Source organism: Anopheles marshallii, chromosome 2 (genome assembly GCF_943734725.1).
Source record: "Anopheles marshallii chromosome 2, idAnoMarsDA_429_01, whole genome shotgun sequence".
NCBI classification, from domain to species: domain Eukaryota; kingdom Metazoa; phylum Arthropoda; class Insecta; order Diptera; family Culicidae; genus Anopheles; species Anopheles marshallii.
Window position 1 is genome coordinate 21,197,941 of NC_071326.1, and position 15,226 is coordinate 21,213,166.

The window sequence follows — 15,226 nt, forward strand, 5'->3', positions numbered from 1 at the left end:
TAATACATACATTATAAATTACAGAATCCAATGATCAGAATGGTTAATGTTTTCGCGATTCCTTACTATCTAGGTTACTGGGGAATAAAATAATCGTCACATCATAAAACCAGTACCACAAACACCACCCAGCACTGCCCTAAAGTTTGCATAATTACGTACTGGTAGAATCAGTAGCGGTAGCGTTTCTAGTATTCATTATGTTCCTTATAACACTCCAGATCAAAGAGCAATGTCTGCGACACCAGACACTCGGTGGGATCCGGACAGATACCGATCAGTACATCCGCATGGCCGTAGAATTCCTCCTTCAGTGAAATTACGATCGTTTGCAGGTTGGTCGTTTTTTCACGGATATAAGACGCCACCTTGCCGATGTTTGTGTTATCGAGTGCCGCATCGATTTCGTCCAGCACGAAAAATGGTGCCGGTTGGAAACTATGAATGGCGAATAGCAGTGCAAGGGCAGCGATCGTCTTTTCTCCACCACTGAGGTTGCTCATCGGCTGGAACCGTTTGCCGGGCGCTACGCAATTGTAGTTAATACCATCCAGGTACGGCTCCTCGGGATTATCCGGCCCAAGGTACGCCTGGGCAGCCTCGTTCCTTGACAATTGTTTGTAGATGGCGTCGATCGCGTCGGAGATGTGGTTGCAGCAATTGGTGAACAGTGTACATCGTTCGTTTTTCACCTTTTCGAATGCTGTCTTCGCCTTTTTCGCCTTTTTGCGAGCCGCCTCGAACTCTTCGTTCGTGGATTGAATTTTTTCCGTCACTCGGTCCAACTTTTGCATCGCCTTCATGTTGGGCGTTTGAATCTTCTCGAGCGTGTCCAGCTTGGCCTGCAGCTCCTTCGCCAACGAGTCGCCACTCTTTTTAATCTGATCCGGATCGGACAAATTTTTCAGATGATGCTCGAGCCGTCGATAGTCGATTTCGATACGGCTTTCCCGTTCATATGCCGATCCGCCACCGGTCCCCCCGTCGGCAGCATAGTCTCCCCCACTCTGACCTGAACCTCCTCCCTGCGGATGTTGCGCTGCTTGCTGCTGTCCGATGTCATCCATGGAACCTTGCAGCAGCGGTATCTCGATCGCGTCCATCTTAGCCTGCATCAGAATGTTGTGCCGTTTGCTCTTGATCGTTTCAATTCTGGTATCGATGTTGGCAATGCTCTGCTGGATGGCGGCCAGCTCCTTGGCCAGCGCTTGCACATCCCGTCTCGCTTTGGCCATTTCTTCTTCCATCTGGTCGACCAGGTTTTTGTGGGCCGCCTTTTCCTGCTTCATCAGCTCGATCTTTTCTTTATCTTTCTCGATTTCCTGCCGCTGCCGGGCTTCCGTTTGTTTGTACGTTTCTAGCGAATCTTCGTCATCCTGCACTGCCCGCTCCCAGCGCTGAACATTTTTGGACGTGTCTTTTGATCGTTCGAATTCGAGATTGTTGTTGATGCGATCAATCTGTTGCTCGAATTCGGCCCGCTTTTTCGCACGCTCCTGTTGCAACACCAGCTCACGCTCTTCGAACTGGCGAATGTTGGCCACCCCGATGCGGGCACAAAATTCAGCGTACACATCGTCCTCCACGTTGTTCATGCTTTCCTTAATGTCCTGTATCTTCATATCGCGTTGTTGCATTCTACGTTCGATTTCGCTAATCTTTGGCCCAATCTGATCCAGCTGCCGGGTAAAATCTTCCAACTGCTTATCGTACTCATTCATGTTCTTCTTGGACGTTTCAAGATCGTTTTGGCTGTACTTTAGCCGGTTTTCTAGACCCCGTATTTGACTCTCGACCGTCGTCAGCTCACCCTGGCGTCGCGTTTTCTTCATTACCTCCTTCAACTCCTCGGTGATTTTTTCCTTCTGCAGCTTCAACTGTGCCATATGTTTCTCGTCCCAGCGTTTGGCCTTTCTGGCGAGATCGTGACTACCTCCCGAGATGATGCCCGACTTTTGGTAGAAGGTACCATCCAGCGCCAAAGCATCGTACCGGCTACGATCGATTTCGTACGCCACCTTCATCGCATCGTCCGGCGTTTCACAAACCAGGGCATTGTTGGTCGCAAACAGGACGGCTTGTTCGATTTCGGGCGGACTGTACTTTAGCACATCGTAAATCAACTTCACATTTCGTGGCTCTTCAATGTTCCTGAAAAGAAATGTAGGAAGAAAAGAACGTAAGCATAATTCGCTATCCACAGCAATCTTTTCATTCGCAACACTGAGAAAATTATTTGAAATTTAAATTTCCCCCTGTGCAACAAACGCAACCGTTCAGACATGTATCGCGCAACATTTTCGAACTCTTGCCATCTCTGTCACACACGCATCGCCCACTTTGACGTTAGGCCACTGTCAAAGTGTTGACATTTTTCTCTTCGTGATGACAAAAGGAAAAATATTTAGCATAGCCGAAGCGTAACTATACTCCAAAAGCGCAGCGCGTTCGATATCTAATGAACACGATAAAACTATCAGGCTCACGATCAATACATTAATGCGTGCGTGATCTTCTCAATTGGACGTGTATCGGAGGGTCCGTATTTTATGTAGTGTTTGCGCTAGGAGTTTCATTGTTCCTGTGTCATCTTGCCGTTCATTGGCGGCACCACCAATTGGCACCACTCGCCCACCCGAAAGGATACACACAATTATCAGGATTTGTGACTGGGAGACGCGTCCTTGCTAGCAACGGAATGAACAACGCGTTGCCACCCTTCGTTACGGCGATAGACATCAAGGAAATTGAACATATTGCTGTAAGTACTGGGCGAGAGTGCACACCACAACACAACATGGCCAAACTAATGTTACAACGCACAAGGTGGTATCTGTGCTTGCTGCCAACCGTTTCTAACCGTTCTCATCTAACGCATTTGCAGACAGTGGGCAAAGGCTCGTACGGGACAGTCATGAAAGCAAAATGGAGAAACAAATACGTCGCAGTGAAGTACATGGAGTGCAATACGGAACAAGCATTTACGGCGGAAGTGAGCCATCTGGCCCGTGTGGCACATCCCAACATAATCGAGCTGTACGGGGCTTGCACGGAATCGCCACACGTATGTCTGGTGATGGAGTATGCCGAAGGTGGTTCGCTACACAAAGTGCTACACTTCAGGCCTCGGCCCGTGTATACGGCGGCACATGCAATGAGCTGGGCACGGCAATGTGCTGAGGTAAGCATCAAAATAAAAAAATCACTTGCACTATCAATGCCTGCAAATCGCATTCATACATCTGGTTTTTCGCTCTTAACCCCCCCCCCAGGGTGTAGCTTATCTGCATGACATGACACCTCGACCCATGATTCACCGGGATTTAAAGCCACCGAACCTGCTGCTTGTCAACAACGGGACCGTGCTGAAGATATGCGATTTCGGTACGGTCACAGACAAATCGACGCTAATGACGAACAACAAGGGAAGTGCTGCCTGGATGGCACCGGAAGTGTTTGAAGGTAGGTCCTACACCGAAAAGTGCGATGTCTTTAGCTGGGGTATCATACTGTGGGAGGTGATAGCGCGAGAGCAACCGTTCAAAGTTATCAACGAACCGTTTGCGATCATGTGGCGCGTGCATCAAGGCAGCAGACCGCCCCTGATCGAGGGCTGTCCGAAGCCGATCGAGCAACTAATGGTGCAGTGCTGGGACAAGAATCCCATCAGCCGCCCATCGATGAAAGAGGTGGTAAGTGTGATGAACGGCCTGTGCAAGCTGTTCGTAGGCGAAAATGAACCAATCGGTACCGAGTTCCTGCCCGAAGATAGGGTAAGCACAGAGAGGGGTCGTGGTTTGTTTGGGACCAGTTTTCATCTAAAACACTATTGACCACAAACAGGACGACTCGTATGTGATGCCCTATCCAACCGACATATCGGAAAGCATGGACAATGACATCGACACGAACAATAGCCGCGGAACAATTACCAACAAAACCACGGTACAACGAATACCGGATATGCCGCGACATAGTCCACTGAGAAACTTGCCACTCAACGTACTGGAACCTCTTCATGTTGAAGTTAATCCGGTAAAAAAAAAAACAATATGATACTTTTCGAATCAACAGTCAATTTGAAAACATCAAACATTTCTCATTGTAGTACGACCAACCGATGGACCTTGGGAGCGGCGTACTATACACAGGTAAGTACAACTCTCGAAACACTGACTCGCGCCCAGAACAATGTCGTCAATGAGAGTTAGCCAGCTTTTGCAGTTGCATCATGGAAGGAATAATGTTTTGAACTATCTCTTTTGATTACATCAACCCCCAAAATGCCCTTATTCTCATGTGATCTGCAATGACCTCAAAATGCGTGGGGAAGCGAAGGGTTCTGTTTAATTCTTCAGTACTTTTAAAAGGATCGTAAACCAAAATTATTACTAGATAGACAGAATATTAGTCTATTGTTTTCTTTAAATCTGATAATTCACGCGAATTTAGCACATCGCCTTTTGTCTAGCTCGCTGCTGTGCGTGCGCTACCGCACGGCGTAAATGATCCTATGCTTCCGCATTCACCGATGAATTCGGAATGCACGTGCTGCAAAATCCGACACAACCCCCTGTAATAATAACGCCGAAACATTGCGCAGCATGGTTTGCGCATTGGTCGTTGCCCCCTAACAAACTGAAACGCGTGTTATTATAATAAGGAAACCAAAGGACGGCGACTCTGTAAGTTTGATGATTATACGGCACAAATTTTCATTCGCTCCGTGACTCATGCCGGTCTCGCATTTTCCCGATCTGAGCATGCGGCCAAACCGCACCAAACGCACACTCACAGCGTTTTGTACATTGTGTATTACTATCCCGAAATATAACGCAGTAAACACGCGGGCGAGGAGGCGAATGGTGTGTAATACAAGCTGGCGGAAAAATTACTCATGCCTATTTTTAGCTGGATGTAATTTATTTTTTGTTTTGCTACTGTACGAAGCAAATCCCCCCATAAAAGAGCGTCGTAACCGCCATTTGAACGACGAGCGGACGGACGGGCGGGTACGATCGCCGGGTCAAGCCAGCTGCAAACCATCCCGAGATTGATGCGCAGAGATCGAAACTTGGTGGAGTTGTGCTGAGTTGGTGGCGAATAATGAGGGATTTTCCGATCTGCTGATATTTATATTTTTCCACCGCCGATGCTCCCGATTCCGGGTGCAGATAGTTTACGCCGCGACGATCTACACCCTTCGGTCGTATATTTTGCGTTTACCAGGCGCAGTACCCATACTAGCAACACGAGCAGTGGTCACTACCACTTGAAAAAAGTACAACATAAGGTAGCGCGGGGCTTCCCTGCGTCCCTTCACGCGATCACCTTGTATGGATAGAGACCGTTTGCTTCTAGAGGCCCCGCAGACACTCTCGAGCGACGACTCATTTCCTCGTTGAAGCAGCACGTTATATACTCATGCGCTCAAAATTTCCACGAAAATGACCCACACATCGCTCCCGCTCATAGGGTAGGAACAAAAAAAAATTACGGAGACGGCAAGCACGAGATGTTCCGAAAGTGGCTCGCCACTGACTTTGCTTTATTGAATCCCATTCGCTTCTTACGTTTGCTAAAGAGCTGCACGCGTTTACCAGCTTGAAGTGGTGTGCGGTGGACACAAAACAATTTCGAACGTGAATTCAATCTTTTGATAGACAAAACATCCTTGTCCCCTTTAGTGAGGCTAACCAACGACTGGAAGACGGACCGGGGGAGACATTCGATAGTGTGTCGAGTATCGGTCAACAACGAACTTTTTGCGTGCTCCAGTGTGTTCAAGTGATATGATCGATCTAGTTACCTCAGTGTTGTAAACCAACGAGAGGGAGACAAAGGAGAGAGCGAGAGTGAGAGAGAGAACGATACAGCCCGGATCGGCAAAAATCCGCTAGGGTGTACTAGTCATCGGTAACGGAGTGTCCGCATTAGACAGAAATGGTATCGAACACATTCTATCGCCCTTTGCGAAACGTCGCAATCTAATTAGACGAGAGAAGCGAAAGGATTCAATTGAAATTCGATCACATTGCTAACGGCAAGGATTATCTTACGCGTGAGTGTGGTGTGCTTGTGGTGGAGTGACTGTGTAGAGACCACGTAAAAACAAACGCAGCGACAAATTTACTCTGCACACAGCAGCTTGCTCGTCACGATTAATCATCCGCCTGACACCGAGAAGGTGTTGTTTCGAGTTCTCTCCCTCTGCCAGCATCACACATTTGTGTTTATTATTCTCGGTAATGAACTGCGCAACGGATAGAGATTTTATTCTCAAGGTGTACACTAAGTGAAGCTAGCGTACCGAGCAGCATGTGGGAACAGTGAGGAGCGTGAGGATCTAACGATTGTATAAATACACGTAAAACCTATCAACAATACCCAGAGCCCCAAGACGGGAGATTCCCTGGCGCAGCGGGGAAAGTGCAAGAAGCGCGAGAGGTTTATACGCAGGGCGGAGGGCCATTAGTCAGAGACTATTGCGAACAAGGATCACAAAATGTGTGACAGTGTAACTTCCACGGTCATATCATCGTCAAACGCTACCAACACACTGCAAAGCTGTTGGATTGTTTACAGTACGTATTCTAACCTTTATGCGGGAGGCTAGCTATCTCTCAGTGACATTTTCCAAGGGCTGTAAAAAGATTGTAAGATCGTAAAAGAAACTTATTCCAATTTCTCAATCTCTTTTATACTCTCAAGCCAACAACCAGGGCACGGAAGGATTGACTGTCACAAAATGTACTAACGCTCCAATGGATACTGTCAGCAGCATAAATAGTTCGATCACATTCAACAATCCCACCGGGATGCCTCCCGGTGGCATGCCAGCCCATCAGGATCCTGGCAGGAATGAGACAAAGGCTACACCCGTGGACGTTGACGAGGACGATGTCGAGGAGCGGGGAGGAAGCATTGAGGGTAGAGGAGACCGTAGCAGCTCAAAGCAAAATGAAGCAGCCCTGGGAGACACACTGTACAGTATTTTAGATCCAAACTTAAGACCATTAACGCCAGTCCCCAACAACCCTCTGTCGGAACAGATACACAACGAACATAAGCTGATGGTACAAAAGTATTTTGAGGTAATAATAGCCCTTCGGGCATCACCCGGGTACTATCATGATCATGGGGCACTCAGAAACATCTTTCCTATTACATCGTTGCAGTATGAAACGCAAATAGTCACCGGCATAGCGCAAAGGGAAATGCTGCAGAACAATATGATGCCGGAAGAGTTGCAACTAAAGAAGGCTTACATTAAGCGGCTCGAAGAACGGGTAAGGCTCCACATACTATTGCGTTTTTCCCGCCGATCGTAATATTAATGTGCGCAATGTTATACCCGGTGTTTTATCTACTTTCTTGCATGACGGCCATCAGGAAGCGCTACAGAAGTTCAAAGCTAACCTACAGAAACAGCTGAATGACAAGAATCGGCAGCAGCAGGCGAGACACCAACAGGTACTGCTCCATCCACCACCGCTGAACCGACAAGAATCAGACTCGGAATGGGTGATTATTCAACCAGCGGACAACAGACCAAAGACAGACAATCATAATTGATTCGACTAGCCGTTAGCTGACGTTTTCAAGCGGTCTAGGATTAATAAACTTTGTGCATATAGCCGCTGTGTTAGTGTGAGTGTTTTTAACAAGGGGCAAATAGGCAAATAGACACATAGGGACTTACCTGAGCCGCTCTTTAAGCGGTTTCTTCTGCAGATAGTCCAACGGTAAGAACGTTTCTACATCCAGCATTTTCTCCTTCAGTATCTGAATGCAGCGCCGTGCCGTTTTTTCCGTGTCCACAATGATCGCTTCCATATACTTGCCCAGCACCTTCGTTACTGCCACGTTGTAGCGCTTATGTGTCGGCTGACACATATTGATCATGCGATCATAAACTCCCGGGACTTCATGCTTAAATAGTTCCACAACTTCCTGCTTCTTCTTACGGCGCGCATCCTCGTGCTTGTCGATCTTTGCATCACCCAACTGCTCGCGCACATTATCCAACTCCGATTGCAGCTCGTGAATGCGCTCTTTCGAGGTACCAACGTCTTGGCTCAGCTCGGCCTTAATGCGGCGCTGTTCTTCCAGCCCCATTTTGCTAGTTTTAATGTGATCGATTAGTTTCTCCTGTCGCTTTAGGGCTTCGTTTTTCTCGGACTCGATTTTCTTGTAATTCTCCTCGATCTGTGCTTTCTTGTTGATTTCACTGTCCAGCAGATCCTGATCCGATTTCTGTTCGCGGTTCACCGAATCCAGATTGATAAGATATTTTCCGGCCATAGCGTCGGCTTTCTGTTTCAGCCTATCGTACTCTTGCACCAAATCGCGCTCGAGATGGACATCGCTACCACGCTTCTTCGATTCCCCGGCCACCTCGTTCTCGAATGCTGACCTTTTCACCTCGACTTCGTGCAGCTCGTCCACGAGTTTCTTAATGTCGGCCTGGTGCGCTTCGTCGGCTCGGCGAGCTTGCTCAAGCGTTTTCAACGCACCGTTTAGCTTTTTCTGTGTGTGCGATACTTTTTCCTTCGCCTTTATGAACATTGGATGACGTTTGCTCATTTCCGCTTCTACTTCCCGTATTTCCTGTTCCTTCTTGGCCATTTCCCGCGTCATTTTGCCGACCTCTTTCTTTTTTTCCTTCAAAATTTCGTCCGCTTCCTCCTTTCGTTTTTCGATAATGTTCAGCTCTTGTTGTTTGCTGATTTGATCCTCCTTTAGCCGCTTCGACTCTTTCTCGTTGTGGAACAGGCGGAACAGCTGATAGTGGACCTGCTTTTCGCTACATTCCTGCTTCAAGCTCGTGTACCGGTCAGCCTCCTGCTTTTCAAGTTTCGCCTCCTTGCGCTCGGCCGCTATACCTTTCTTCTTTTGGTACGTAAATTGCGTTTCTTCTTCGGCCATCTGCATCTCGTGCTTGAGCCGATTATATTCCTCCTTAAGCAAGCCCGATCCACTGATTTCCTCGAATAGTGCTGTACGCTCTTTCGCATTCTTAATAGCAATGGTTTCGACGGCCCCTTGGAAGACGAGAAAATTTTTTGCCTTCACATTGATTCCCAATTTTTCCAGCTCGGCTAGGTAGTGTTGCGGCGACACCACCGAACTGTTGATACGATATTCAGAGGATGCATTAATCACGGACCGTTGGAAGGTTTTTTCGACTTCTTCTCCCGTTTCGCCCGTTATTACAAATCTAGCCATCACTGACGCACGGTTCGAAATCGGACGCCCAATTGAGGCACCATTGATTAGTTCCGTCAGCTTACGCACACGAAGACTGCTCGTTTTCTCGCCCATAACAAAGCTGATGGCGTCCATGAAGTTAGATTTTCCTGCGAATGAAACAGTACCCATGTAGTGGGTGGCCGGACGATAACAAAAGAAAATCTACCTACCGTCGCTACTTACCAGATCCATTGGGGCCAATTACGGCTGAAAACTGTTTCAACGGTCCGATCGTAGTGTGACCCCGGTAGGACTTGAAATTCTCCACCTCAATGAGCCGCAAAAAAGCTGACATTTTGTCGCAAATCGCGTTTCCTCTATGTAGAACGTTGGAACAAACGGCGCTGAAGAGAATGTGTACGCTTTTTGTTCATAAATTGGCTGAAACACACCGAAAACACTCTAAATTTCTCGCCTGCACAAGCGACCAGCAATCACGCAGAAAAGTTGTTTGAGTCAATATGGCGCCCCAAAAGTTGCTGCTGCCAGCAGCAGCGTTGCGATGACAGTTACTGCTCGAATAATGCCAAAACACACGGCGCCTTCGAGCTCAAAAACGGCAGTTTTGGCAGTTTTGACACGCCTGCCTCGAAACGTCAAGAGAACGTCACAAAAACACCTCATATCGAAGCAGCACAGCAAAAGCAAAAGGCAAAAGCGCAAAGTGAAACATTGCAGCAAACATTCTGTGATAACGTGAATAATTATACAAACCAGTTGCACTCTGTATAATACACTGGGTCTTAAAATATGTCCAACAAATACGAGTAAGTACCCATGTTGCGCCAGCCGCCGGTACCGGGCACCACACGAGATCGTTGTTCAACCAACAACACTCGCTGTGCAAAGAGGTTCCCACTTTGCGTGTGGTGCTAGATTCTTCCGCCAGAAACCGGAAGACGTAGGCAAGCATGGATGCCCGCTTATGAAAGTAATAATAATGTTTTTGCACCTGTTTTCCAATTGCTCAGAATCAGACCATATGCCAGCGACAGTGACGACAGCGGAGACGAGGTCACGGACATCGATGTGGATAAGCTAGAACCGCTTGAAGCTGGACCGGGGGAACATAAGCTTCAGTACACTTACTGTTTATGGTTCGGCAAAAAGGGATCACATAGAGCGGCGGTAATGTGCTACTTCCTACAATCGCAAGAAGCTTTTGGCAAAATAATATGGCCGCTCGTACTAACCGATGTGTTCTGCTTACTTTCAGGAGTACGACAAATCTCTACACTTAGTCGGTCGATGTGCTAGCGTTGAGCAATGGTGGTCCCTGTACTGTCACCTAATAAAACCAACCAGCTTGAAACCTTACCGAAGGTTACATTTGTTTAAGGTAAGAACGTTCGCTGACTGTTTCGGGATTGTCTCTACATCCATTGGTGTCGCTCTTCTTTTCGCAGAGTGGCATTAAACCCATGTGGGAAGATCCGAGCAATTCGAAAGGCGGCAAATGGGTCATTCGGCTGAAGAAGTCAAAGATGGACCGTGCTTGGGAGAACGTGTGTATGGCGATGCTGGGGGAGCAGTTTCTGGTAGGGTCCGAAATTTGTGGCGTCGTCCTGTGCACGCAGTACCCCGAGGACGTCCTGTCGGTGTGGAACCGGACCGCGACCGATACGGTCAGCACCAATCGTATTCGAGATACGCTGCGGCGCATACTGAACCTACCTCAATCGCAGCACATCGAGTACAAACCGCACGGCGACAGCCTGAAGTTTGTGCCGGCCTGAATCTGCCTACATCAAGGCACCGACGACACCCACACACACTTCCAAAGTCTGATCGAGTAGACTTTCAAAGCGAATGTTTCGAGTTTTTCTTTCGATCGTTTACTCTTTTTTCTGTCATAGCTCGAGAGAGAAAAAAGTACGATGATCCATCAACACAACTTCAGCAGCATCCATTTTTCCTACAATAAACGTTTCGTATATTAAAGATTCTATACAAACACCATCCAACGCCGATTAGATGCGTAGAAACGGTTTAACTTAGAGTGATGACTGGTGGGGAAACAATGTATGCAGATTGTAAGTAGTACCCTATTCTTTGCTGTCCAGCAATCACGTGTATCACCCAATCGTTAACGGATCGTTGAGCCAACAAAGTGGCAGATGATGTTAGTCATGTTGTCACACCATCTCATGTTTGTACGTCGTAGTCGAAAAGAAACAATCATCCTTCTAAAGTTTACGGTTACTAATCTAATTTATTCCTTCGAGAGATTGTTTGAATTCTCAATTCACATGTTCACATAATTAATCGTTAATAAATTTAAAACTTAAGAAATAAGTTTACGAACAAAATTCTTGATTTTGTCATTGATGTGAGGTAGATAACAAGTATTATTATTACATTATTACGCTTCCTGTGTTGTGTGTTTTTTTTTCTTGTTCAATCAATACGCCCCGCTTTGAACCAAATCGAAATCGCTAAAGCACACACACCCACCATCGGGGCGCAAACGTATCCATTACGAAATCAAAAGCTATTAGCCCGAAATACTAAAACGAATTTTTTGAAACGCATGCCTCTGCTGTGTCTACTATTAGAGTTTAATCGAATTCCCTCGCCTGTCTGTTCCTGTTTGTATAACTGTGTATATTTGATGGTTCATATTTAAATGTTTCAGATTATTACCGTACACGGAGAGGCTGAGCTGAAGATGAGTGTGCCTTTTGCACATAAAATTACAAATTGCAAATAAACCAAAAACAAATGGTCAAAATGGAATGTGTTATGTTACCGTTGGTTGATGTGGTGTTCTAAACGAATGAACAACCTGAATGGATAGTATTCGAAAACAGAAACGGGAAAAAGGTACATCTATATTCCATCCCACATTCGTCACCTTCCTAACTTTCCTTTACTTTCCTTGCTGCAAGAATTCCTGTAACTGTAACTAGCTGTGTTTGTATTTCTGGTTGTTTCATTTTTGTTTTGTCACAATCATTTTGTATACTCTGTTCAGGTAATAATAGTATTTTTCGATCCTTAACCCTCCCGTCCGTATGTTTCCGTATCATCTGCAAGAATGTGCTGCTCTCAACCTATTATGCGTTAACAGCTTGGTTGCCACGATTTTCCACCGATCATAATTTGTTTTCTATTTTGTGTTTAGATATGTTCTATGTTTAACAGTTTTGTGTGTGTCTGTGTACGTTTATATTGGCGGTTTATCGTGTTTCCTTCTGGGTTGATTATAAATCAGTGTGTTTGTTCGGGTTTGTTTCTTTTTGGTACATGTTGTTATACTTTCTCTATTTCACTATCCTGTCTGGAACCAGTGCACAATAATCTATTGCTTTTAGGACTCTTGTGGGGATTCGTGTCGCACGACCAGTAAAAATAAATAATAATACACTTAAAAACAAACACTAGTTCGCCGCACAGATATTTTTTTAAGCTACGGCTGGCAAAACAAATCGGCTGGATGTATTTCGTCGGCCGCGGTAAAGTGCAGAGCAAAGTAAAAAATGGTAACTTTCGAGTTTTGTGAAACTGTGCAGTCAACGGAATTATGGAAGTGTGTGTATGTGTGTATGTACCTTATCGGTGTACACATGCCACGTGTTGAGGTTTTACACTTGCAATGGAAATAAAATATATGCCTTGTGTTGTTTTCTTCGAATCACGCAAAAAAAAAGAATAACAGCGTGCGATTTGGGAGCACTACCTAAACTATCTTAAACGGTAGGATAGAGTTAAATAAATACGACGAAAATGTTGCCATAAACTTTCATGGGTTCGCTCTTCGTAACTTGCACTAACCTGAGATGATGCCGAGCAAAGTGTGTATAATAAGCCAATATCGCATTTTGAAGTGTTTTTGTTTTCTTTTGTTTTAAATAGATATGATAATGTCGAAAGCACACAACTGGTTTTGTAGAGAACATGTCACTGCTGTGTAAGCCAACTCATTTTGTTTTGCTGTTTACATCTTAAACTCTAAAAATAACAACAAAAAAAGCTCCACAGCTTATGGCCTGGGTTAGGTCTACTAAATTACGTGTACGTTTTACCATGTTCGAAACATTGTCTCAATTGTTACCATCCCTAGGAGGAATGAGCACAAGTTTACATACCCAACGGTGTTTGCAATTTTAAAACATAATACGGAGCGCAACAGATGCTAAGCAATAGGGTACAAGTTTTGTAGTTTCCTTCCATAACAAACAGGTATCAAGTGGCATGTGTGTTGTAGCTCTTTCTTGTTTTTTCTTTTCTCATTCATTCTCTTCAATGCGGTCTCACTATTTCTTATCCGGTGTAACAGTCTACTACGATTCTGCACGATGTCTACCATTGAAAAATGGAACGAAAAGACAAATTACAATAACTGACTTGCATTATATGATTTGACTACTGATTTAAATTGGCATACGGGCAGCGGTGAGTTTGCTAATGGTTTTCATTATTTTGCTGAATTGTTTCGCCCAAAGATACGCCAAATGAAGAGTTTGAAGTTAGTTCATCAATGTGGAAAACAGAACCAAACATCAAAATATGCACAAAACAAATCGAAACGTCCATTTCAGTAACATCAAAGAATGCTTTGTCGCTACGTGTTGCTATGCCCTGCGTCTTGCTAGTATGCATTCGCCAAAATCCTAGTATATTGTATGTGTGTACGTTTTAGCGCTTTTTTTCTCTTTGCTACACATTGTTTTTCTTACGATTTTTGTTATTCATCGTTACGTTTCTTATTTGCTCGTAGCGGCTAGTATAATATAGAGTTTTCCATGTTTACATTATGTATCAGCTAGGGTTATGTACTTACTTACTACTATTTATAAGTCAGGTACCCAGATTATTCTTATTTCATTATATTCGCCGGTCAATGTATCTGTTCTGTTTGCTTGTTTTTTTTCTTGCATTGGCATACGTTGTGTGTGTGTTTTGCTTACATTACCCAAATGTTAGGAAAGGAAAGGAAGGAGGAAAGGGGTGTATGTGTGTAAAGTGGAATTTTGAGTTCTGGTCAACAATCAAGTTTTCCTTTTTTATAATACCAAAATAAAAGGAAACAAAAAACCCCTAGTGATAACATAAAGAGTTGAAACAATAGTGTGTTACGGCACCTCTAGAACCATCTTGTTTGTGTTACATAAATTGTATAAATCGTACGTTAGCACATAAATAAATATCATAAGATAGGACACGTACGTAATATACACATCTTTTAAAATTATACTTTTGCTCACCCAATCCCCGTGTTTCGATTCCGCGACAAAAAAGAGAAAATAAAAAACAATTTGAAGATGAAGAAGTACATTTAGTGTTTAGCTGCAGACATTAGAGATTAGTGAGGGGGCAGGATGCGAATCTATATATGAATCTAAATATTGGCATATATATTAGTGCATATACATTTCGATACCGCTAGTGTGGTTTGTTCTTTGGTGGGACGATGAGATTATTACACAGGTGTATAAAATTAGACCATTAAAATTACATCCGACGCTTTCCGATTACATCGTTCAGCTTTCACGTTCGTGTTCGATTTCTTAACAGGGTATGGTGGTCACATTTCTTCACTGAAGAATGCAACCACTCGCTGATAGCTGCTCGTATAAATGTAACTAATTCAACATTCACTGTTTCGAGTACACAGATCGAGTGTTATTGTATCGTTATTTGGCAACAAAGTAAAACATTTTGTTTGCTGTGAGTATATCCTGGTTTTGCGGGATCCCTCCTTCATTCTAACTGTATGTACTTCTTCACTTCGTTTTTTTTATGGGAATTTTTGTTTGTTTGTTTTTATGTAAACGGAATTTGCACGGAGATGCACTTAAAGAGTTCCTGCTATTGTACACAAATTCATTAACACAGAGAGCGTGCTTCCAATGGCTTATAATAGCAACATAGTCACAGTCATGGGGAATATATCGATAAAACAAAATGCGAGTTTTTCATAAATAAACAATACTGTAGATCACACTATTGGAGCCTTGCTGCTGTTACCGTA

The 15,226-nt window shown here is 44.7% G+C and overlaps 2 protein-coding genes across 2 annotated transcripts; one reads left to right on the forward strand and one right to left on the reverse strand.

The window, feature by feature from the left end:
• Positions 1-188: 188 nt before the first annotated feature.
• Positions 189-9,547, reverse strand: LOC128718849 (structural maintenance of chromosomes protein 1A). The gene is made up of 3 exons (XM_053812464.1): positions 9,436-9,547; positions 7,703-9,359; positions 189-2,151 (listed from the first exon to the last, which is right to left on the reverse strand). The coding sequence occupies exons 1-3, from the start codon at positions 9,545-9,547 to the stop codon at positions 189-191; spliced, it is 3,732 nt and encodes a 1,243-aa protein (XP_053668439.1).
• Positions 9,548-10,002: 455 nt separating this feature from the next.
• On the forward strand, positions 10,003-10,992 carry LOC128715536 (eukaryotic translation initiation factor 4E type 2). The gene is made up of 4 exons (XM_053810446.1): positions 10,003-10,019; positions 10,224-10,380; positions 10,469-10,591; positions 10,659-10,992. The coding sequence occupies exons 1-4, from the start codon at positions 10,003-10,005 to the stop codon at positions 10,986-10,988; spliced, it is 627 nt and encodes a 208-aa protein (XP_053666421.1). The 3' UTR covers positions 10,989-10,992.
• Positions 10,993-15,226: the final 4,234 nt, after the last annotated feature.

Excerpts from the sequence above, each read along its gene's own strand:
- LOC128718849 (XM_053812464.1), bottom strand. The coding sequence starts at position 9,547 with ATGTCAGCTTTTTTGCGGCTCATTGAGGTGGAGAATTTCAAGTCCTAC. Across the intron at positions 9,360-9,435 it reads AATTGGCCCCAATGGATCTG|GAAAATCTAACTTCATGGAC; the intron begins GTAAGTAGCGAC and ends TTTCATTCGCAG. Across the intron at positions 2,152-7,702 it reads CCGCTTAAAGAGCGGCTCAG|GAACATTGAAGAGCCACGAA; the intron begins GTAAGTCCCTAT and ends ATTTCTTTTCAG.
- LOC128715536 (XM_053810446.1), top strand. Across the intron at positions 10,381-10,468 it reads AGGGATCACATAGAGCGGCG|GAGTACGACAAATCTCTACA; the intron begins GTAATGTGCTAC and ends GCTTACTTTCAG. Across the intron at positions 10,592-10,658 it reads GAAGGTTACATTTGTTTAAG|AGTGGCATTAAACCCATGTG; the intron begins GTAAGAACGTTC and ends TTCTTTTCGCAG.